The sequence below is a fragment of the Symphodus melops genome (genome assembly GCF_947650265.1).
Source record: "Symphodus melops genome assembly, chromosome: 1".
NCBI lineage: Eukaryota > Metazoa > Chordata > Actinopteri > Labriformes > Labridae > Symphodus > Symphodus melops.
Genome location: NC_136691.1, coordinates 49,658,346 through 49,680,452, shown reverse-complemented (window position 1 = coordinate 49,680,452; position 22,107 = coordinate 49,658,346). Strand labels below are relative to the sequence as shown.

General features: G+C 37.4%; 3 protein-coding genes across 5 annotated transcripts; 1 reads left to right on the top strand and 2 right to left on the bottom strand.

Annotated features, from left to right (window-relative positions):
* Positions 1-756: 756 nt before the first annotated feature.
* On the bottom strand, positions 757-6,384 carry LOC306823414 (gamma-glutamyl hydrolase). Its single transcript, XM_079342919.1, has 9 exons — positions 6,217-6,384; positions 5,984-6,098; positions 5,261-5,311; positions 5,070-5,154; positions 4,034-4,172; positions 3,622-3,728; positions 2,637-2,730; positions 2,407-2,544; positions 757-1,448 (listed from the first exon to the last, which is right to left on the bottom strand). Exons 1-9 carry the CDS (start codon positions 6,332-6,334, stop codon positions 1,330-1,332), a joined length of 966 nt encoding a protein of 321 aa, XP_079199045.1. The 5' UTR covers positions 6,335-6,384; the 3' UTR covers positions 757-1,329.
* Positions 6,385-7,765: 1,381 nt separating this feature from the next.
* nmrk1 (nicotinamide riboside kinase 1) lies at positions 7,766-12,135 on the bottom strand. Of its 3 annotated transcripts, XM_079347240.1 has the most exons (9): positions 12,061-12,135; positions 11,532-11,592; positions 10,207-10,297; positions 10,068-10,116; positions 9,788-9,956; positions 9,116-9,187; positions 8,881-8,987; positions 8,608-8,687; positions 7,766-8,299 (listed from the first exon to the last, which is right to left on the bottom strand). In XM_079347240.1, exons 2-9 carry the CDS (start codon positions 11,558-11,560, stop codon positions 8,255-8,257), a joined length of 642 nt encoding a protein of 213 aa, XP_079203366.1. In that variant the 5' UTR covers positions 11,561-11,592; positions 12,061-12,135; the 3' UTR covers positions 7,766-8,254. The 3 variants fall into 3 exon arrangements, with proteins under 3 accessions (XP_079203366.1, XP_079203367.1, XP_079203365.1); XM_079347241.1 differs by lacking the exon at positions 12,061-12,135 and having other exon boundaries at positions 8,604-8,687; positions 11,532-11,702; XM_079347239.1 differs by lacking the exon at positions 12,061-12,135 and having other exon boundaries at positions 11,532-11,702.
* ostf1 (osteoclast stimulating factor 1) lies at positions 12,096-21,375 on the top strand. The gene is made up of 10 exons (XM_079347228.1): positions 12,096-12,252; positions 16,689-16,735; positions 17,430-17,480; positions 17,725-17,788; positions 17,916-17,969; positions 18,178-18,285; positions 18,610-18,659; positions 19,445-19,523; positions 19,750-19,848; positions 20,326-21,375. The coding sequence occupies exons 1-10, from the start codon at positions 12,219-12,221 to the stop codon at positions 20,382-20,384; spliced, it is 645 nt and encodes a 214-aa protein (XP_079203354.1). The 5' UTR covers positions 12,096-12,218; the 3' UTR covers positions 20,385-21,375.
* The last annotated feature ends 732 nt before the right edge of the window (positions 21,376-22,107 follow it).

The window sequence follows — 22,107 nt, the reverse complement described above, 5'->3', positions numbered from 1 at the left end:
ATGTACAGTATGCAATAAATGCAATACCTACATTTCTTTTAAATAACTCACACTTACCAAACATTAAAACATCTGAGATAATAGAGACGGACGAGCTTTGTTTCTGTCAATATCGGAACATATGGGCGAATATCAACAGTTTTTGCAATAATACTGAAAATGTAGTTATTAAACACACAGATGTAATAAAGAAAGCTATTTTTCATTCTAATATTACATTTTATGTTCTAGAAGTGCACTATGTAGTATGGGGAAGAGGATCCTCTTCTTCATAAATTGATTGATTTTATGACTGAGCAAACAAAACAATATGGATCAAAACATTTAGTTAAGAAAATGTGTCGTAGGTGCATTGTCACTGCGAGCTAAGTTTCATTAAACTTTTTAAAAAAAAGTCCTGGGACCAGATTGTCATGTGTTTGACTTCAGGAAAAAGGAAGGACTCCGTTTTAGTTCTTAGCTCCTGTGTGAACTGCTAGAGTCTGGGTGTGTGGAGAGGAGAGATGACTTTCGTAAGGCTTGTCACTGTTACTCTATGAAGTCCCATTCAGAGTCAGAGGGTTTCTACTGAGGATCTGTCTGTATCAAACAACCTCCACAATATCAACGAAATAAGATATCAATAAGAGTCTAATTTGTAGTTTAAAAATTCGATGTATGTTGATGAAGCAGGTCTTGTTGGTTTGTAGCATGTCCTCCATGTTGTGTTTCCTTCTCTGAAAACTGCAACTCAAATGATCCTCCAAACATTCTCCATTCAGGAGTTGATGGCTTTGGGTATTTTAATATGAAATTACATAAACAAAGATTAAATTTAATGCAACCAAAATCACAATCTCAAACATTTTTGTTTGAAAGTTACATAAATAATTGCCACAAAATCAAGGATGCATTTATATTGAATACATTTCATCAATATTTTATCAAGTCTAAAAAAAGACCTCCAACATACGGCTATGACTTGGAAAATTGGAACACCGACAACTCCATCAGCTGAAATGTGTGCAGTCTGAATGTAAACTCCTTGAGGTGATTAAAACTTCTAGGTATTCGGAAACAAACAAAATGAACATGATATACAATAAATGACATTTGACAAAACCATACCCCTGTCTCTCCTTAAAAAACATCCAGATGTTTAACAAGAGAGATTTTTTTATCCATAAAATTGAATTTATTAAATCTGAATTTATTTACCCAATAACCACTTCATTTTAACAAACATAATGCAAAATTCAAACTCTTCTGGGATGGTCAAACAACAAGCTCTAGTGCAGGAGAGATGGAAATAATCTCTGTGTCTGGATCAACCTTTGAGAAGAGACTTCATCAGAAGAAGTAGATCTGTTCATATCCTGTGAAGTTTCCAGCATAGACAGGTGTGTAGTTATAAATTAGCGACGAGGCCTCTTCCTCAGGATTGTCAAAGCGATGTAAACTTCTCCTTCCTAAACAAAGCAGAAGTCAGATTCATGTGATTAAATGTGTGTAGAAAAGAAGTGAGTAGGCTGAGTAATCTCCAGGGGGGGAACACACGACCAACAGGATATTCCTCTGTGTTGTTTAGAACATGATTGAATTGAATAATAATCCTTTTCACAGCATTATCTTTAAATTGTGTGTCTCTGTCGTCGTCTGTTTAATGCATCACAATTTTCACTTTTTGTATCAAATTGCAAGATCAATTATATGTTAATGAAGTGGATATTCATAATTTTAAATACATTAAAAACCAAATAAAGTGTTTCGTGTTCAATATTTACATAAAATGTATAATCTATTTGTAGTTCCCTGAGTTACTTTTATTTGCGACAACAACAGTCTAAATATTACAGTAACTGGTGCCAACAGAACTCTTTACCAATTACTGAATGGTATACTTTATTTTCTGGTGGTAGATTAGAAGAAAGTCCAAAAAGGTATTCTTCCTCTTAAATATCACACATGTATACCACACACAAGGGTAAACATCAGTATAAAGTTAAATATTATGATCTAACAGATGTTCAGTTTTTCCCTAACATGTGGTGCAAGAAGCCACTTTTTTCAGATCATTTTAAATCTATATTTTTTGAATACATCAGCTCAGAACAATCACACTATTTACTGTAACATGTTTCAAGTTTTATCGAAAGGGAAATATATTCACATAACTATGAGTGACATATCACACATTGAGGAGATTTGATTAAAGCAGTCAAATAAGCAGCTTTGACTGTTTACATGAGGCTTATTTAATTAAAAAAAAAGTCCATGAAATCTCCCAATGATCTAAAAAGGTCAGTTATTAAAGGAAGAGCTGCTTCAGTGATTTCTGTTTGACACAATCTCTTACACTTGACATATTCCGACATTTACTGATAAGATAAACAGTTATTGTTATTACTATTGACAGAGTTGTCTCACCTTCTTCAACAAAGAACTCAGCCAGCTGAGCCGATAACTGAACAGCATGAGCGGAGTGAGGAAAGTTCAGCTTTCTGTCCCACTGGAAGCGATTCACCTCCGGGTGCCACTGCACTCCATAGAAGGGATATCTTTTAGCTGTCATGAGGAAAGAAACAAACACGCTTAAACTCTTTATCTAACAACGTAATGATGACAATTGTTACATTGATGCGGAAATATTATACTACCTTCCAATGTTGAGATAAAGAGAGCTTTGTTCTTAGCAACATTTGTAGACAGCACTGTGAAGAAGCTCTGCAGCTTCACATTTTCCTGGAAAGTCTGAAATAGTATTTCACACATTATTTGGTAGTTTGCTGGGTTTTTTTTTCTTTCTCATTATAGATCAATTCAACATGTATAAAAAATAAATAAATTATATTGTATTTTTTTTTATCTTGTAGAAGCAAGAGTTCCTGATACTGTGAGCAAGGTTATGATTGTTTACAAAAAGAGAAAATTACATTGTGAAAAACATTTTCCATCCTTTATCTATACTGCTTTTCCCATTCAGGATCACGGGAGCCCATCTCAGCTGTCATTGGGTGAGAGGCGGGCACACCCTGACCTTGGACTGTTCGGCAATCACTCACAGGCATCAATCGCATGACATATACAGACAGCCAACCAGCCACAGCTTCATTCACACCTACAGGCAGTGTAGAGTCTCCAATTCACCTCGTGAGTGTGTGTTTGGACTGTGGGAGGCGAGAACCCACGCATGTATGGGGACAACATGCAAACGCCACAAATAGAGGCTCCTGTCTGTCAGGATTCAAACCAGGAACCTTTTTGCTGTGAGGTAGGAAGTAATACTAAACATTTTCAAAAAATAAACTCACAAAACAGCAATAAACAACTCATCAGAAGTAAAGACAATCAGGGTTTCCTGATCTATCTTTCAGAAAGAACATACATTTACACACACACACACACACACACACACACACACACACACACGCACACACACACACACACACGCACACACCTAACATCCTCATTAATAGAGCGTCACTTTTATCTCCCTGCACAACTACAAAACAAATTACTCCTTAAAACTCCTCATAGGAGCTTTAAGTATGTCCATGTGTTGTGAAGCACTTTGTTACTTCTTTAATAAATACTATGTAAAAGTTTTTTTTTTTTTTTTGTCTTATGTATTGTTAGAATTACCTGTAGTGTAAGACCATAGTGGTGGAAGTTGCCTGTGAGAGGTTCCTGGGTTAAAGCCTTCATGAGCTCCTCAGAGAGACCTGATAACATCCGACTGGAGCCGGCCTCTGCATGAATGGAGGGAAAATATATTAAAGTGAGTGAATCAACTCACGCTTGACTTTATCAGTCACCTTATTACATGATGGGACCCTGAACTGTGCTGCCTCTGTCAGAGGGTTTCATTTTGGGCACCAAAACATCCTCTGAAAAACGTGCTTCTACTGACATCCAGTGATTCCATTCAGTACATGCACTGTAAAATGGTCGACTATCTATGAATAACATATGATCTGCATTTAAGATTCAAATCAAAGCTGTTCTATCAATAGAAAATAAGATGTACAGAAACAGTAATGCAGTCCTTACTAACCTGTCGTGAGGTTGAGTGGCATCGCCATGTTCTCAGCTGTGGTCTTAGTCAGCAGATTTTTACCGGCAACCAGCACAGTGAGGAGCTGCATACCCATGCAGGTACCCCAGATAGGAAAGAAATCTCCTCCGTCGTTAGCCTGAAAAAAAACCAAAAAACCAAAACCTCTTAACACTGTTAGGGCATCTCAAGTATAATCAATATTTAACACTCAATCACAACTTAGCTAAGGCGGCTTCATACTAAAGACAAGCAATTTTCCCTTATCAGTATTTCAATCATTAACATTTCTATTCAGATAATTATTATATCATGGACAATATAGTTCACTTTAATATTAGCTACATCAGTGCTCAATAAAAGGCTTGATTCTTCATCTCTAGAACTGAAAAAACTGTAAAACAGCTTATATCACTTTTGCATTTCTGCTGCTTGTTCATGAGTTCAATCAGTTCACTCTGCTTAATTTACTAAAGCAAAAGTAAGACAATTAGAAACACAAAATTAAAGTAAAAGAGGAGAAGGCATACAATTAAACATCTATGAGAATGTAAGATGACCTAAAAGTATATTAAAAGCTATTAAACAGAAAACATTAAAGGCAGAGTTGGTCATTTAAGAAAAAAAAAACCAAGTATGATTTTGAAAGTATACATGACCTCGCAGGCAGACTGCCTTTGTTCTTTTTTTTCAGAGAACAAGAATTATTAATTTCTGTCAGAACCTAAAAACAATTTCAAACAAAATCTTAAAAAGTGTATCTGGAGAAAATGACCAACCCTGCCTTTAATGTCATATTTCTTTAATGGACCGTAATAGAAAAACTGAGATCTTAAATTACAAAAATTTGCAAGATCACAAAAACTGAACACAAACTCAAACATAGTAGATAGATTTAATTTATGTTATTTTAAAGACAGATAGCCAAAGTTTCTGCATGGTCAACATGAAAAAAGGAATTACTTTAAAATAAGATTTGCAGACAGTCAAACAGACAAAGACAATGAGAAAGTAAAAGCCATTAAGTTGAAAAAACCTTCAGTGCGAGCCTGTAAAAAATCTTTGCCACCCTAGCAAAGTCTGAAGTCTCCAAATCTGCAGCCCCCCCGATGAGAAGCAAGCTGAAGAGATACAACACAGACAAACAGAAACAAATAGGAGGGCTAAGTAAATAATGTGTCCATTCAAAACATTCATGTCAATCCAGAGGTTTATACTGCATCTCACCCATTGATCTCCCTGAAGATGTTTTCATATTCAGCTGTTGTAAGAGTCAATCTGTGAACGACAAACAAACGCTTCCCTGTTAAACTATTTTACAATGTTAACCAGCAAAGAGCCAATGACATTCAAATCACAGGAAGGAAGAGAATCACAAAGAAAACCAACTTCTTCAATCTGTATTTAAGCAGAACACTTCAACATTACGAATCATCAAAGGTCAATACATCCAGCAAAATGTCAAGTACAGCACCAGATATGCTGCAGTTATGTTAGCTTACATCTTTTTATCCAGCAGGTTTAAAAGAGGTGTCTTGTTACAATATTGTCCACGATATACAATGAGATACACTTCATTATTTTTTTATTATTTGTCTTCCACTCAAAGTGCTGCAGAACATTCAGCTGCTTCCACTAGAATTAATAAAAAAAACTATAGAAAAACACATGCACACTATCATCCCCATCCAATACCGTCCTCATGCATGTATGGCCTGCTCCGACCTCCTCCACAGCAGTAAGGAAGTGTGCACAACAGGAAAGTGAGGGAGACAAAGGTGCTATAAAAGGAGTTATGTCATAGCTAACTATTTGAGACAAGATGTGAAAACCCTCATTTGAATATGACCAACATCTGCCTGATCTTGCTGCCTGCTTACTAAGCTCCGGTTAGGTGTAACAAAGGGTTTTTCTTTAAAGTCTTAAACAACATAAGAGGAGTCAACCCACCTGATGGGCATCACTCTGCTGCCTCCAGACTCCACGTATTTCACATAGGAGGCAGGAATGTACGTCCTCCCGAAAGGTCTCATGACTTCATCTGAAACTAACTGAGTTAAAATACCTAAAGGGAGGAAAAGCAGCAGCTATGGTTACATACTGAGTCACTGTCAGTGGCTCTATTTTTAATGAATGATTATAACCTTTACATTTAAACTCTTTAAATCTACATTGTTACTTACCAATCACAGGTCTGTTGTTTGCCGCCTCCTTTTTGATTGTTGTTGGCATGGCTCTGCTGCAAAAGAAGCAGCAGGCAAAAAACAAACACACACTCGAAGAAAATCCTGTGACTGACATGTTATTCAAATGTGTTGAAGTTATTCAAAAGGAGTCCTCTGAAACATATAAGAGGCTGTAAGAGTCTGCTTGGGAAAGAAGCTGCAGCATGCTTATATACGTCGATCTAGAAGAGGATATAGTCTGTAGAGGGAAGTGAGGAATGTCCAGATTCACATGACAGTCTAAATGACTCTTTTACTAAACATGCCGGTCGGACAAGTCGACTGCTGAGGTAAACAGAAAATATTCTGCTGACAGCGTGGAGTTTTTGCTAAAATTTGATCGTTTACTGGGATGGGAAACCTCTAAGCATAGAGGTAGGTTTCACAATGATTTGAACAAAAATTAAACAAGGACACATGGGGGGAAAAGCTCTTGATTTAGAATGGAAAAAATAGTTTTCAAACTGCAGTCAGACAGGTTTCAGTCTGGTAGTGAAGTTCTATTTATAGGCTATGAAAGGTGGAGGATTTTGACAGCAGAGTGCAAAGAGTGAGAGACCAAACCCTCTTAAAGTGAAACTTCTCTTTTTCTCATGAGCAAGACTCCTTTGACACTTTTATATGACGGCTATCCCTCAGTTTTTGATGAGCAAAACCCCGAAATGTTAATTTTTTTTAAATATATACATAATCTTCTTTATGCACTGCGGGAAAACAAGCTAGAACAGCTACAGACATCTGTCACTGGTCATTGAGATGCAGAAACTTTTCAACCACACTTTACACCATGTGTGAAAGTTACATAATGCCAGTTATGTCAGGTCATCCAGTTTTTAGTAATATTTCTTTATCTTTAATATAACGTTCTTATCTATTGGCATCATGCTGCTCAGGGAGTTGCTTTGCTTTTTGGTTGTCTTGAACAAAGACAATACAGACTCATCTCTTTTCTTCTTGGGTTGCATCATGTCCTCACATCCTATTGATGAAAAAAAAAAGTGCATTTCTTTTGCCAACACGGTTTCTTCACAGGTTGAGTAACAGAAGTAGACAAATGCTGTATGAAAACTGTCAGATTCCCCCTGATCAAAAGATAATGAGTGCATCTACAATGAAGATCCATTTAATAAAGGTTACTTGAAGTTTTATAGAGAAGACCTGTTTTGTCATAAAAAACTTGATAAATTTTGATTTTTAGGAAAGCGTGACCCTTCATTTACTATTATAGCATGTGAAGTAAAAAAAAAACCTAGGCTAAATAAAAATTCAAAAATGACGCTCACATCTCCAGCAGGGTGCTGGATCCCAAAAACCAAAAGGTAAAAAGAAGCAAACAAGATCCGCACACCAAGGAGTTCACGTTTAAAGGATTTATTGATAAGTGACTTGTCCTCAGACGTGACACGTTGAGCAATCATGCTCATCACGCCAGGAACTGGTCAATAAATCCTTTACACAGGAGCTCCTTGCTGTTTTTAAAAAAAAAAATGAGGCTCACAAATCCAACTCCGTAATGAAAATTATTTAATACAATTAATATAAAAAGTCTTTGAAGTCATCTTTAGTAATGATAGACTCATGAGTAATGCGTTACCCGTTGTTATCAAATAAATTAGTAATATAATGATACACATGCACCCTTAGATAAAAGACTCAGGTTCAAAGGTCAAATCATACCTTCACAATTTAAAACACTATATATTTTAGTTTCCCATCTTTGAAATACTGTCCATCAGTGTCATAACACAAACATCAGGTTAACATGCTTCTACACTTTCTATGCTGGACAAACTGAAAGGTTCATTTCATTTCATTATCTCTTCTACAGTTACTGTTCACTTACAGAAACACATATACTAATAAAGTATTAATGCACAGGTATTATTGTATACATAACACCTTCGGTAACACTTGGTTTGGTCCTTTTTCTGCCAAACCTAAATCCAAAAAAAAGAATTTTTCTTTATTAGGAGTATTAGGTCAGCTGAGTCCTTCTTCAGAGTATCCACACACACACATCTGCAGCTTTTTCAGCTCTTCTCTGCAAAAAAAGCAAAGAGAATTTGAATTTGAATTTTTTTTAAAATGTGTTTTCCATGACAATATGTGAAGTTAAACAACTAAATGCTCTAGTTAAAAATACTTTTCATACTTTTACAAAGAGACTTAGATTATTATTAGTGACCTTTAGTGATGAAATTTCTGATTTAGAAATATCTAAAGAGTTACACTCTCTGCATCTTATATCGCTGCTTTAGTTGCTGAAATGACAAAAAATATGACCAGCAAATAAATCCCCCAGCAGTTTATCTGGCCAAAACTCTCATTACTAAAAAACTACTTACCCACCAGCCTTTTGATTTCCTGATAAACATCTTTACACACAGCAGCCAGCAGTTCCTTCTTTGGTTTCAGTCCATCCAGAAACACTGACAACAGCAGACGAACATTTAAATGTCATTTATTCAGATACAGTATCTAACATGAGCACACCAGCTACAGCTGTACTCATGACACTGTTGGGTTTTTTTTAAATTAACATAAATATTCCATAACTGCTCCAACAAATGTTCTTCTTTTCAGCATCACACCATGTCACGTCACCTTTGACTGCACACTAACCTATTCCTGCCACCATGCTCTCCATCTCACGCCGGTTCTTCAGGTACATCGGCCACACATGTCCATCAAAGTATCCAGGAGGATCAGGAGGACTGTACACCCTCAAACTGTCAATCAAAGGCAGAGGCAAGACGGCAACACATGAAGGAATACACTTTTCTCAGCTGAATCAAAATTGGAGATGATATGAAAACGTGTTTGTATGATAGACAAAAAAATCAACAAAAAAAATCACCTTCGTCTCTTTTTACACACTTCATAAGGTATCTCCATGAAGTAGCTTCTGTCAAAAAGCTCATTCAGAGGCCTGGAAGTAGCACACACAAATCAGATATTTACAGCATTTTGATCGAGAACATTTTAAAACCTGCTCCTTGATCTCCTCCTCCTTCAAATGCCAGGTCGTGACCTGAGGTCCTGAATCAAGGCTCTGCTCGCCATTCGAAAATCAAGGCTGAGGACCAGAGGTTATAGTGGATGAAATAACGGTGTATTTATAACATACATTGATTGCATTTTGTTTTTTAAAGTCATGGCATGTATTATTTTGAGCGAGGTTTAATTTTAGTTTGTCGGTAGTTCACAGAAATAATAATAATTTTGGTACTGTTATAGGACATTTGAAATATGAGCATTTAAGTTTGTGAAGTTGTGCAGTGGTTTGTGTTTTATGTATTAACTTTTTATCAATTATGTTAAAGGAACCTGTTTGATTGAATTATTCATTATCAATTCAATAAGGCTGGCTTTATTTTCCATTAATGTTTGAACTTCATGTTTGCCTGTCAAACAAATGTGTATCAAGTTACAGCATTGTTATTTTGAAGTGATTCCAAAGAATTATGGACTTAAACACTTCGATGTGATGCACTTCTTACTTGTAATAAAAACAAGACGGGTATACTACCTGTGGTTGGAAATGAGAAAGCCCTCGACTATCAGCACAAACACTTCCTCTTCCTCTGATGCTGCAGTTTGCTCGGGGATCAGGCCGCACAGCTTCAGGAACGCCTCAGGATCTCTTCTCCACGAGTCGACATCACTCATCATTGTGTCCATGTGGAGAGCATCGAGCGCTGTAACAAAACATAGTTAGAATCAGTATTCATAAAATGATGTGTTATATAAAGAAGTGCTCATCATCCATACAATCCAAACCTCTGTGAATTCACTTAAATGGTCCTTACTGTCATACTGCTTAAAGCCATGGCTGTCCACTGGTACCACAGAGTCATCCTGAAAAAAAAAACAAATTTCAAACTCTTAAGTCAACAGAATAACTTTGTAAACTTAATGATATGACTTGAAAAAGGTCTCACAATCTACCTTAAAATACGAGTCTTGTGCGATGATGCAGCTGTTAGGTATCTGCTGGTGGAGACTCAGAGAGAGAGTTGATTTTCCTCCGTTGGTCATCCTGATAGTGAAAAACTGCACGTCACTTAAAGGCTGCACAAATTCAATTAATATCAATTATTACTCAACTTTATTTAGTGAAATAACAAACTTTCTGGATTGAGACAACCAGGTAGGTCAAATCAACATGTAGGTCTTTAAAAGTAGTGCGATCATAAGGCTTGTTTTTGCTGACTCCTGGTGGCTAAATATATAAGTGCACTCCTAATTGTGTCAGTACAAATCTATGGTCTGTACCAGTCCAGATATTAAGTGTGCATATTTAAACCTTTTGAAGATTTTAGAAACTTGATTTTAAACCTCCCAACCTCTGTTTGTAACTGTTTTACATACATCCGTTTTATTCATTGCATTTCTTTTTATTAATGCCATGATTGGTTGATTGAAAGAATGAATGAATATAAAACTGCCTTAGGTCCTCTATTTCAGATGGAGTTTTTGTTTTTTATGTGCATTTTACACTTGTGTATTTTGGCTGTAAAATGTCACACTCACTTATTATAGCAATATGTATATTAGTAAGTTAAATAATAATGGTCTATATACTTTTATAATGTGTTGAACTCTTATCATTCAGGCTGTTTTCTGTATACTGTGACATTACTTTGTTGTGTGTTGTCAGAGGTGCAAGCCAGCCAACAGTCAAATATAAACCCAACCACACCAAACAGTTGTTACAGGGTGTGGTCAACACTTTCTCACCATATAGGATGTGAAACATCACTTTCAGCCTGGCAAGTTACTATCTGCACACACAAACACTCAATTAGGCTACTCCATAATGAAGACTGCAAAAGTGAGCGGAGTTGCAGAGGGTGTGCACGATTAATAAGCAGACAGCATTTCACTTTTTCTTCAGACAATGTCTTTAAAAACACAAAGCTGGAAGGTTTCTTTTCGCTCTGACTCTCCAAGATATATTTATGACCCTTGGTCTTATCAGTAGGCTATTTGCCTTCACATGGTCGTCACATGCTGTATTGATCTGATGTCCTCTGTACAAAGTGAACTAACTGTGTCTTGTCGCTGTTTTCCTCAAACGTATTTTAAAAAACGATGAAGGTGCTTAAAACTAACTTGTCTGGTTGAACTAAGGCTTAAAGTGTGCATGAAAAAAAGTTGAGCTCCGACAGGTCATCTCTGTGCAAAGTGACCCACAGAGAACAAGAAAAGGGAATCTTTGCATGGTTGTTATCACAGCAGCAGCAGAGTTGGAGCTGCACCAACCTACTTACCCACCGACTCCCACAACCAATGTCTTCATGTTTTCAGCTTGTTGTTGCTTCTGACAAGATACTAATAGCGAAAACGTGTGTAATGTATTAGTTAAACTTTCATCATCACAGATTAGTACGGACAAACATGCTACATGCGTGGCGAGCGCTACAACAACTGTTTTTTACACCACTGGGCGCTGGTGATTCGCTGACGCAGCTGCTACGTCATCAACGACCCACTCATTGATAAAAAAACAAACATATATATACCTATATGCATATACATACAGAGACATGTTTGGGAAGTCATGATTTGTTATATTCTTCATTATATAGCCTCTATCTATCTATCTATCTATCTATCTATCTATCTATCTATCTATCTATCTATCTATCTATCTATCTATCTATCTATCTGTCTGTCTGTCTGTCTGTCTGTCTGTCTGTCTGTCTGTCTGTCTGTCTGTCTGTCTGTCTGTCATACATTGGACACAGACTAAAAATAATTGGACATGAACTACTGTAAAAAAAAAAAAAAAAAACTTACTCTGCGCATGCGCATCTTAACTTTTCCGCGTCGCCAGCGGTGCTGCTGCACTTCCTCATTGTCAGAAATAGTAAAGTGCTCCACAGTCTTCTGACGTTTTCTAAACTGATATAACACACACAGCGCGCTTCGTTTCGTATCACCTCTGTGCCTTGCAAATGTCGAAACCTCCTCCCAAGCCGGCCAAGCCAGGTAAGAGTCCGTTTAACAAAGATGTGTTGTTTAATACCAGCTGAGTCTCCTGCGGGGACTGCACACCTTGACAACGTTAATGGGCGGGCGGCGAGCACTGCTAAGTTAAGTCAGTGAAGTCGACTTTTTAATGTGGTTAGTCTGTATGAACGTTTATGAACAAGTGTAAATAAAGACCATACACGCTGATACATAAAAAGATATCATCCCTGAGTGAAGCAGGTCTACAGTGGATTTGATTAGTTTGACATGGTCCAGCTCTCAGCAGCAGGCCTCTGTGACTTCCCTATTTCCCATCACTCATGTAAGGAGCCTGCTGTCATTCAGAGGATTTGGGTCGTAGGTTAAGAGGTGAAGATGAGTGTGCATGGTTCGTGACATCAGTGTGACTTCCTGCAAGCTAAAGCCCGTCTTTCTGTTCTGGTAACTGGTGTTCTGTAGCCCAAAGAAAAGGAAATGTGACAGGTCTGCTCAAATACTGTTACCTCAATTGATAGGAAAATTAAGTTTTGTTCTAAAAATGTACTCGAATAGTATTTAAAAAGTTATTCTGTATTTGTGTAACAGGTGTCGGTTTTCAAATGTATAGAAATGAATAAAAACTGACATTATTTCACATTTAATTAAAGCTATAGGTACTAATCTGTGCATAAAGAAATACACACATCCGAAAACAAGTAAATACAGTACAAAACTACAATGTGACTCCTGAGGTTTTGCAAAATGAAGGAATTTTTTTCTTAATTTTCTAATTTGTCATGTGGGGAAAATGTGCAAAGTGTCCAAAAATGCAGTAGTTATTGTAAAATAATCAAATTAAAGTTTGTAAGGGTTGTGAAACCCTGGGAGAAAAGAATGTACTTTTTAAAACCTGCTCAATGCAAATAAAAAAAAAAGCCCCGACCCCTCGCATCCAGAAAAGATGTAATCTTGAGGTATATTTATGTTTGCTCAAACATTTTGCTGCTTTGCTTTAAGTTTTTTTCTAAAGCTATTCTCTTTAACACTGACTTGAAAGGTGATGACAAGCTTAAATACAGATAACATCGACAACACAACAGAAACATAATGCAACACTGCAGGTTGTTTAACACCCCATAAGTATGAGTGAGCCTTACACAGGTAAGGGGGATTTTAAATGTCCTCTTCATGTTTTTCTGACCTTTGTCATGATGCTTTTTGAAGTCATGTGTGATGAATTGCACTTAAACTCGCCTTTCCTTACAGGCTTGCATTAGTGTATTTCTCCAGGTTTCGTGTTGTTCATTAGTGTTCTAGCCGAGCATGTTGTATTTTAATCACATGTGAAATTTGGCCTGTCTGCTGGGAACCTGTGAAAAAAACAGAGGAGCACAAAATTAGAGCAACAGATGCGTGATCCCCATTTTTCTTCATGCTTATTCACGAGTCAGCTCCATGACATCTCGCCTTGTTGTGACGTCAGGTCAGATCATCTTACTCAGCAGATGGCTGTTTGGTGACAAAGTTAAAGCCTTACACGGTAAACATAAAGAATGATTCATTCATTAGTTAACACACCTGAAGGGAGGCACAACATAATGAGAATGACAAGCCTCAAATGTGAAGATTTCACACGAGCAGGCTTGTGAGTTTTTCCCCCTCGTAGGAGGAATCATTACATTCGAGAGAGATGCACATTCTTTGGTTTAAGACACCCCATTGTCTGGATTATAGACTCTCGTGTCATATTTTGGGAGCCTTACATGTTGAGGTCTTTGGGTTGGGCTTCTGGCAGGAATGGGGAATCAAGCAGCCTCCAAGATCAGACACGCAGAGCTGTAGGAGTTGTTTTGCAATAAAATAACACAGCTGGAAATCATCATCAAAAACCCACCAGCAAATGAAACACTGACAAAGTTTTCTCTTAACACTGAGGATACATTCCTCTTAATTTCTGATTCCTTTAGTCTGTAGTTTGTCCCCGAGGTTTTTAAAAGTCACAGAGAACGTGGTGGAGTCCTCACAGATCTCTTGCATTTTGTGAGCGACATGACCGGACCTGCAGACGAGACATGCTTGCTGTGAGAAACAGAGCGGGGCTTGTGCAGCGGCTCAGCAGCCCCTCTCATTCTGACACACTGAGACACTCTGTTAGCTAAATAGAAACCCCTGAGTAACTGCAGAAGGGTGTGACAGACCCTCCAGTGTTGAAGCCTGTTAGATACAGAGAAAAAGAAATAAGCAGACAGAGAGGCCTTATTCTGCAAATGCATTAAACATATAAAAATATTAAAACACATAAGCATTCTGATATGACCGTTTGAAACACTGTGCTAAAAGTAAAGATATTAAAAAGGTACATTTACATGCAATGATATTTCACAACTGATATGGCTAAAGTGGTGCCATGATGTCGGATGTCACTCTGATTTTGAGAAACCAAAGCATACATTTGTGTATAAAAACAAAATATTATTATTATTCCTAGTTTATACTATTACTGTGACCATTTCCTAAAAAAAAAAAATATTTTGCAATTTATTTCAGTATGTTGAATTGTAAGCCGTGTGTCGTTAACGTTGTAAGATCAGCAGATTGTTCCCAACACATTTCTTCTTACCCGTCTTTGTTTGGAGTCTTACACGAGTGCCAAACCGACCAAAAATCCCAAAATGTCTAACTAATGTTTGGTTAAAAAAGTGAAGTAACAAAAGAACCATGTAAATCTCTCATTGAGGATGATTAAGCGGTGCACACACGCGTGCACACAGTGGGCTGATTAAACAGCAAACTGTATAAATGTGTATTTTAAGGTTGTTAAATGTGCAACACAATACAATAATTACAGATCTAAAGTATTTTAAAGGAAAGAACTTCAAATCTTCAGCTATATTTTGAACCAATAACTGCTGCAGGAGAGAGAAAGTGCTGTCGAATTTGCACAAATACAAAACGTAGTAAATGTGTTTGTGCAATTGAACAGCGTCCTTGACTTTGTATATAATGTTTACTGATTGATCTGACATTGACTGTCTAGGACTGATTATACGTTTGTTTCAGTGTCATTCTGTTTTCAGTAGAATGTATCAAAGTTTAACAAGTGGCTATGTGAATGTTTTTAAAGAGGGTTTGTAACAATGGACAAACGTTTGGATAGGAAGTCGGGTAAAGCGCTGTGGGAGATGTTGATCTATAATTGTGATGCAAAGCAGAAGAATTACCTTTGCAGAAGTGCCGGCTTATATACAAAGAGTGTGGTTAATCAAAGCTGCCATTAGAACCGTAACCTGCGCTAGAGGTGTGTATGTGACTGTACTGTGATATCAAACTTTGCTCATACAGTGCCAAATCATATCCATTTTTATTTCAATACATACTGAGATATGTCTTCACATGAGGCCTTGTTAAGTCTAAGGAATCCTGAGTTTGAAGGAACATTTCTAGGTCTGGTAAAAGTAAGATATGTAACTGTTTCTTTAAGCTTCTCTGTTGCTCTACATGAACTAGTTCAGCTGTCAGCTAAGGCCGCAACCACTCTGGTAGCATTCCAGCAGCAGAGCTAGCACCAGACTCGACAGTGAGCCATCATAGGCCCGAGGGCAGCCAGCTCAGGACTGCACTCAGAGGAGAGGCTATGTCATGAAGTCCCTGTGCTGTGTGTGAAAATGTGCTTTGCTCTACACAAAAGCAGAGGGTTTTTTTTTTTGTTTGTTTAATGAACACTGGTGCTCAAGATGAAACCAAGGGAACTGAAGTTTTCAGTTTGACACGAGGGCACATTGCTGTTTATGGTAATGATAATGACTTCTGCCTCCTGAGGAGGAAAAACGTTCTGAATTAAATTTTACATAGTGGAATAGTTTCCACTCATTTCATCTAAACATCTTTTTACAGTAAAGTTGAACAGAAATGTGTTGGAAAGTGCTATAAACAACTTTTAATTTAACGCAGCTCAAGAACAAACCAACATAAAATCTAGAGCCAAACCGATTTGAAAATGATCTTAACATATCAAGCAACTATCGGTATCGGCTAAGTGAATCACAGATATGTTCTGATAGTACTAGATTTATTGATCAAACTGCATTTAATTCGCGTATTGTTGAATTACATTCTCTTTCACCAGCAGAGTGTACTTAATGAACACAACAAGCATCTTCTCTCTCCAGAGCGTGGGACAGAGAGACCATCTAGTCTGCAGTATATTGTATATCTTTTCCACATGTGTTGGAAAACTAGATTCGAAGGATCAACACAGTAAACATGTTTATCTATCTCTCTACAGATTGAACATAGATCTAAGAAAGAGTTCATCCGGTATATCGGTATTTGATTTGTTTGCCTTTAATTTCTCTTCAGTTTATTCTGTTGAGTATATGATGCACACGCGGATGATTATTTCATTCTGAACTGTAGTATTGCTTAATATGTAAATTATGTAATCTCAAACTTGCTGTTTGTTTTCTCTTCACCAGGTCAAGTCAAAGTGTACAGAGCCATGTTCAACTTTGAGCCAAGGACGGTATGAACACTTAATTTGCTGTTATTGGATGTCTGTTGGAGACCATTTGTTGTGTTTTTGTAGACGACCCCCCCCCCCCCCCCCCCACACACACACACACACACACACACACACTTAGATTCAATTAAATGAGCTATCTAAAATCTGTAAATCCAATATTTGTAATCATGCAAATGTTTGTTGGAGAGAAAACAATATTACACAAGTTACTTCAAACCTGGAGATTGTTTTCCAAATTGAAACATTTAAACCTGGCATCAAAGATGCATTTCAATTGGAAATAGGATTTGCAAACCAATCACAAGTGTAAGATATTTGCTGACAGATTGGGAAAAAAAAAACAGGAAGTACAAGACTCCAAAAACACACCGCAGCAGAGAAACAACTTCTTCCACCACACCATCTGACTTTTGAATCAATCAAACTTCATTAAAAAAACGAAAAACATGTAATATACTGTACATACATAATGTATATTTTCTTACATTAGCATAATTATCTAGTGTACATGCCCGTAAAGGATGAGAAAAAAGAACTTTTTGAAACAAAGCTCAGGGTAAAGATTTCCCAAATCAACAGGGAAAGATTAAAGGGTGAGAAAGTGTTTTCAAATATTTCACAAAGGTTGAATTAAAGGCCTGGATTAAAGCTCAGAATAAAGCAACTCTGTCTCGTTTGATTTTTTTTTTTTCAGCCAGACGAGCTGTACTTCGAAGAAGGAGACGTCTTGTACATCTCTGACACAGTAAGTAAAGCAAAGTCATCATGTCTAATTCATGTGAATCGGCACTTCTTCCTCTTTCTTCTGAACAGTTTTGCTTTCTACATTTTGTCGGTCAAATATTCGCTCTTTTAGTTGCACTTTTTTTCCTTTCCACTGTTTTTGCCTTCCTTTCATTTTGGCTCTAACCTGGTCGCCCCGATTAATTTGCTTCTATGACGTTTGATTAAAATGAACAAATATTTTCTCTGTTTCTGGTTATTCCCAGACTGACTCTAACTGGTGGAAGGGGACGTGCAGAGGAAAGACTGGGCTCATTCCAAGTAACTATGGTGAGTAAACGATGACAGACCCACGTTATAAGTTTGTACGTGGCAACCAAATATGACTTAATACAGAGCTTTTTTGCATATAATTCTTCATTTTAAGTCAATCTCAGATAATGCACTTTTGTTTTAGTGGCCGAAAATGCAGAAACTATTGACAATCCTATGCACGAAGCAGCCAAACGAGGTGAGACAACTTCTTGACTATTCAGAATGATTCCATGGGTTTTCTTCTTCTTCTTCTTTTGACGTCATGTCCGGTTTTCTGTGCAACAACAACGGCTCTCTCTCTTTCGTGAATAAACAAAAACAAGCAGCCTTGACCTGGATAATGTTGCCATTCAACTCAGAATGTGTATGACCCCACACCCTGAAATGTGTGTACTTCAAAAAAGGTAATATGTCCTGGCTGAGGGAATGTGTGGAGAACAAGGTTGGAATCAATGGGCTGGATAAGGCTGGAAACACCGCCCTCTACTGGGGATGCCATGGAGGACACAAAGGTGACGAAACCTGCATTGTGCAAACAAGTATAAAAACTCAATTTTTGATATGGATATGGACATGAACCAGGAAGTGTCTTTAAACAAACACTGAATTGTCAAACTAATTATAACAGATGTTTACAGAACTCTGATTAAGATTTCAACAAGACAGGCACAGTTGTTTAACATAAGACATGAAGCACACAATAAAAAGGCGTTGGTACCTGGAAGTATTCCACTCTAAATTTGCTCAATTGTTCCTCCCTCTATTGTTGATCTGTGTAACTAGATCTTCACTCAATCTGTGATTAAATAGTTCTGTTTTTTTCTTCCCTTGAACAGATGTGGTGGAGTTGTTGCTTAGCCAGCCGAACGTGGAGCTCAATCAACAAGTGAGTGTTTCAAACACTGAATGGTGAAAAAGCTCTCATAACACAAGAGAATGGGAATATCAACAACTACCACACTCATCATAGACTCATTTAAGAGACATTTGCTGTGTTTAATTTCATTCCTAGTCACTACAAAGTGATCTTCATTGTGTGACCTATGAAGTAAAGTAAATCAACTCGGTGAAGGTAATTCCCTTACTCATGGACGAAACATGTATAAATAAGACATGGCTATGTTCATGCTGATAACATATGGGGACAGTGAATGCACATGCGTTAAATGAAAGGTGAAGTTAAGGGAATTAAATTCCTTGGCCCTCACAGAAACCCTGTAGAGTTGTTTTTGAGTTGTTGTGTCTTTGTGACAATGTTTAACATTGACATGTTAAATACAGGAAATTCTGTGAGGAGAGAGAGAGAGGGCAAAGGATCAAAGAGGTCCGTTGCCTCTTAACATGGGACGTGCAACATAACGGCTAAACTATCTGGCACCCAGTTCACGTTTGTTTTAAACTGTTTTAAATGGACAACCCTGCAAAGACAACTGTGCAGAGTTTAACACACAAAACAAACAACAGACCATGATGAGCAGAAATGACTTCAGACAATAAATTAGCAGCATTCAGCAGTAACGCATGTACAGACAAATGAACTTTTATCCTGGTCTTTTTACAAGTTTATGGTTGAAACAAAACCTTTGCAAACCATCATATGAAATGTCCGTTAAATCACAAATGTCCGTGACCAGCTCGTGTGATCGGTAATGATGATATTCTGGGTTTCAGAATAAACTCGGGGACACGGCCCTGCATGCTGCTTCCTGGAAAGGTTATTCTGACATTGTGCAAATGTTGCTGGCGAAGGGTGAGTATTAAGCCACATCTCTAACTTTGTGGAAACAGCAAGAAAAAACCCCCCAGAGATCATGTGATCAAGATCTTAAAAATGTGAAGTTCCAGATTGAACTAATGATGAACAGCAGATGGATGTTATTGTGTCCTTGGATGCATTTTTTTAAACTGGTGTCTTTTTATTTTGTTTCTTTAACAATGAAGTTACTCCTCCCTAACTGTGAGCTGGTTTGTTTCAGATCCAAGGACAGACATCAGGAACAACGAGAACAAGCTGGCTGTTGAGATGGCCACAAATCCCATGTGTGCTTCTCTTATAAAAAAGAAGCAGGGAGGCAGTAAGTACAGCTGCCACTAGGGAGTGCAGCCTTGCAGCACTCACACATTGAAGATGACACAAACTCAAACTGGAACCAGAATGATTAAAGTAGTTTTTTTTAACTGGGATTAATTGTCAGTGGAAGGATAAGAAGTGTTTTTCTTCTCCTTCAGTGTCTTCTGCAAACTTCTTGCCCCAGAAGTGTCTTATGTAAATGCATTAACTTATTAGATGGAATAATTGTGTGAAGGTTTTTCAAGTGTAGAGGAAAAGAAAGGACTTGACTCCGTGGTCATAGTTAGTTTTCCCTGATTAATAATGTTCTTATTACATCCAGTAAAGGTTTTATTCAAATCATGAATCAAACTTACACAGGGTGTTATTCTAAAAGATGGAGCACACATTTAGCCAAAAATAAACATCTTACAGTACATATTTATGAGAAGTAGCATATTGTAGTATTTGTGTTGTTAACTGTCCATTTCTTGTGTCTCAGACATCACCCGCACACAGAGCAACGCTGACGAGTATTTGGACGACGAAGACTCGGACTGAGCCAGATGTGTTCAAAAGATTCCTGATCTTCTTCTTTTTGGGCGGGCAGGGAGGGGCTGGACTGGATTTTTTTTTACAGACATTAAATGGACATGTTGCTCTGTTTCCAATTGTAATTCATTTAAGTTCCATTATTTTGTGCAAACACCTCAGTTCTCAGCCCTCTGTGTTTTTGTTTGTTTCGTCTACTGCCTTGCCCAGCGCATTTTGTACATGTTGGGGATTTGTCTAGGAGCACTCGCTGCATTGTGGACTAAGGGGCAGAATATGTGTTTGTAGAGCAAAATGGACCAAACGTCTTAGAAACACATTCCAAACCTTCAGATTATACGTTTAGCTCATTTACACTGCGCATTAAAGTGCCAATGCAGATTAAAAGATTGATATGGTCTGTATTTGGTCAAGTTTCAATACTCCACCTAAAAGTAATGAACTACAGATTTGTGAACACTTGCAGCTTTGGCCTCTATCACAACAGGGCAAAATCATATCAGGTGGGGATCAATGCGACGTGTGTGTATCTGTTAGAACGTCTCTCTTTAAATGGGTCGTGCTGAGAGGAGCCTGTGAGATACTTGTCTGTGTTATGTGCTTGGTCAAACAAAATGTGCATAAACAGGCTTAATTGGATGAAAGTTCATCCCTCTCCTTTATAATATCATGCATCTCATGTGTTACTGTACCACGTGTTTTGGTCTGTGTTATAACATTTCCACTACCACACAAAACTTCAGTTTATTCCTCTGTGTAACATGGAATTGTTCTTTCACTTTTCAAGCTTTTGATTGTTTGGTAACTCTGGGAGTAAATTTCTGGTTCTTAATGTTGCTTTCCAACAAATAAACTAGATTTTAAAAGTGCCTTAAATATGCATAACATAGGAATGTTTTGGTTATGGATCAATGTGAACACATTTTGCTTATTTTCTTGAAATGATTTTGTTCCTATCTGGTTTGTATTCAACCCACAATAAACGATTTTTAACTTAAAATGGCTCCCTGAATGGACTTGTTCTTTAAAGCGGACAGTTATGTAAAGCTATATTTTGGATAAAGAAGCTATCTTTCAGAAGGACCATTGGGTGCAAGTGTACAGTAATCCTCAGTGATGTGTGAAATGACGAGCAGGGTCATGTCCAGAGGGGTGGCAAAGGCCCCCCTTAAAATCTAGTTGGCCAACCCATGTGCCACTCCAAAATATTAAACAATTAGCTTTTTACCTTGTCGGAGGCTGAATTTAGGTTAAAACCAATTATACTGGTTGTGTTGCTTTTAAATGTTAATAATTCAAATTGTAGAAAAATACTCTCTATACCTATTTTAAAAAAATGGAACACCATTCAAACAAAACTTTTTGGGCAATGTTTCCATACGTAAATACTGCTAATATAGGTCAGGTTGACATATAGACAGCTGCAATTCTTTAAGTATTTTAAATTGTGACCTTTGTCATACATCGTATTTATGAGTGAGACAGAAAAGTCAGCACACTGAATATCCTTCAAGTCTACTTTATCTGGGTAAGAGCTGTAGTATGTTGACGAAGCCCTCGTGCTGAAGCGTACCCAGATAAAGGAAACTTGAAGGACATTTAGTGTGCTGACTTCTCTGTCTCCTTTTTAGTCCTGCACCTGAAATGTTATTTACTGTCGAGTGTGCTGTTTTCATCATATTTTTAAGTACCTAAAGACTCAAGCTAAGATGATCTTTAAGTTGCTGCTTTA

Coding starts and splice junctions, on each gene's coding strand:
- LOC306823414 (XM_079342919.1), bottom strand. CDS start 6,334: ATGTCAGTCACAGGATTTTCTTCGAGTGTGTGTTTGTTTTTTGCCTGC. Junction 4,173..5,069: donor TTTACAGGCTCGCACTGAAG/GTTTTTTCAACT, acceptor GTTTTTTTTCAG/GCTAACGACGGAGGAGATTT. Junction 3,729..4,033: donor GCCACTCAACCTCACGACAG/GTTAGTAAGGAC, acceptor CCATTCATGCAG/AGGCCGGCTCCAGTCGGATG.
- nmrk1 (XM_079347240.1), bottom strand. CDS start 11,560: ATGAAGACATTGGTTGTGGGAGTCGGTGG. Junction 9,188..9,787: donor TTTCTCATTTCCAACCACAG/GTAGTATACCCG, acceptor TGCTACTTCCAG/GCCTCTGAATGAGCTTTTTG. Junction 8,300..8,607: donor ATCAGGAAATCAAAAGGCTG/GTGGGTAAGTAG, acceptor CTTTTTTTGCAG/AGAAGAGCTGAAAAAGCTGC.
- ostf1 (XM_079347228.1), top strand. CDS start 12,219: ATGTCGAAACCTCCTCCCAAGCCGGCCAAGCCAG. Junction 12,253..16,688: donor TCCCAAGCCGGCCAAGCCAG/GTAAGAGTCCGT, acceptor TCTCTTCACCAG/GTCAAGTCAAAGTGTACAGA. Junction 19,849..20,325: donor AAAAAAGAAGCAGGGAGGCA/GTAAGTACAGCT, acceptor CTTGTGTCTCAG/ACATCACCCGCACACAGAGC.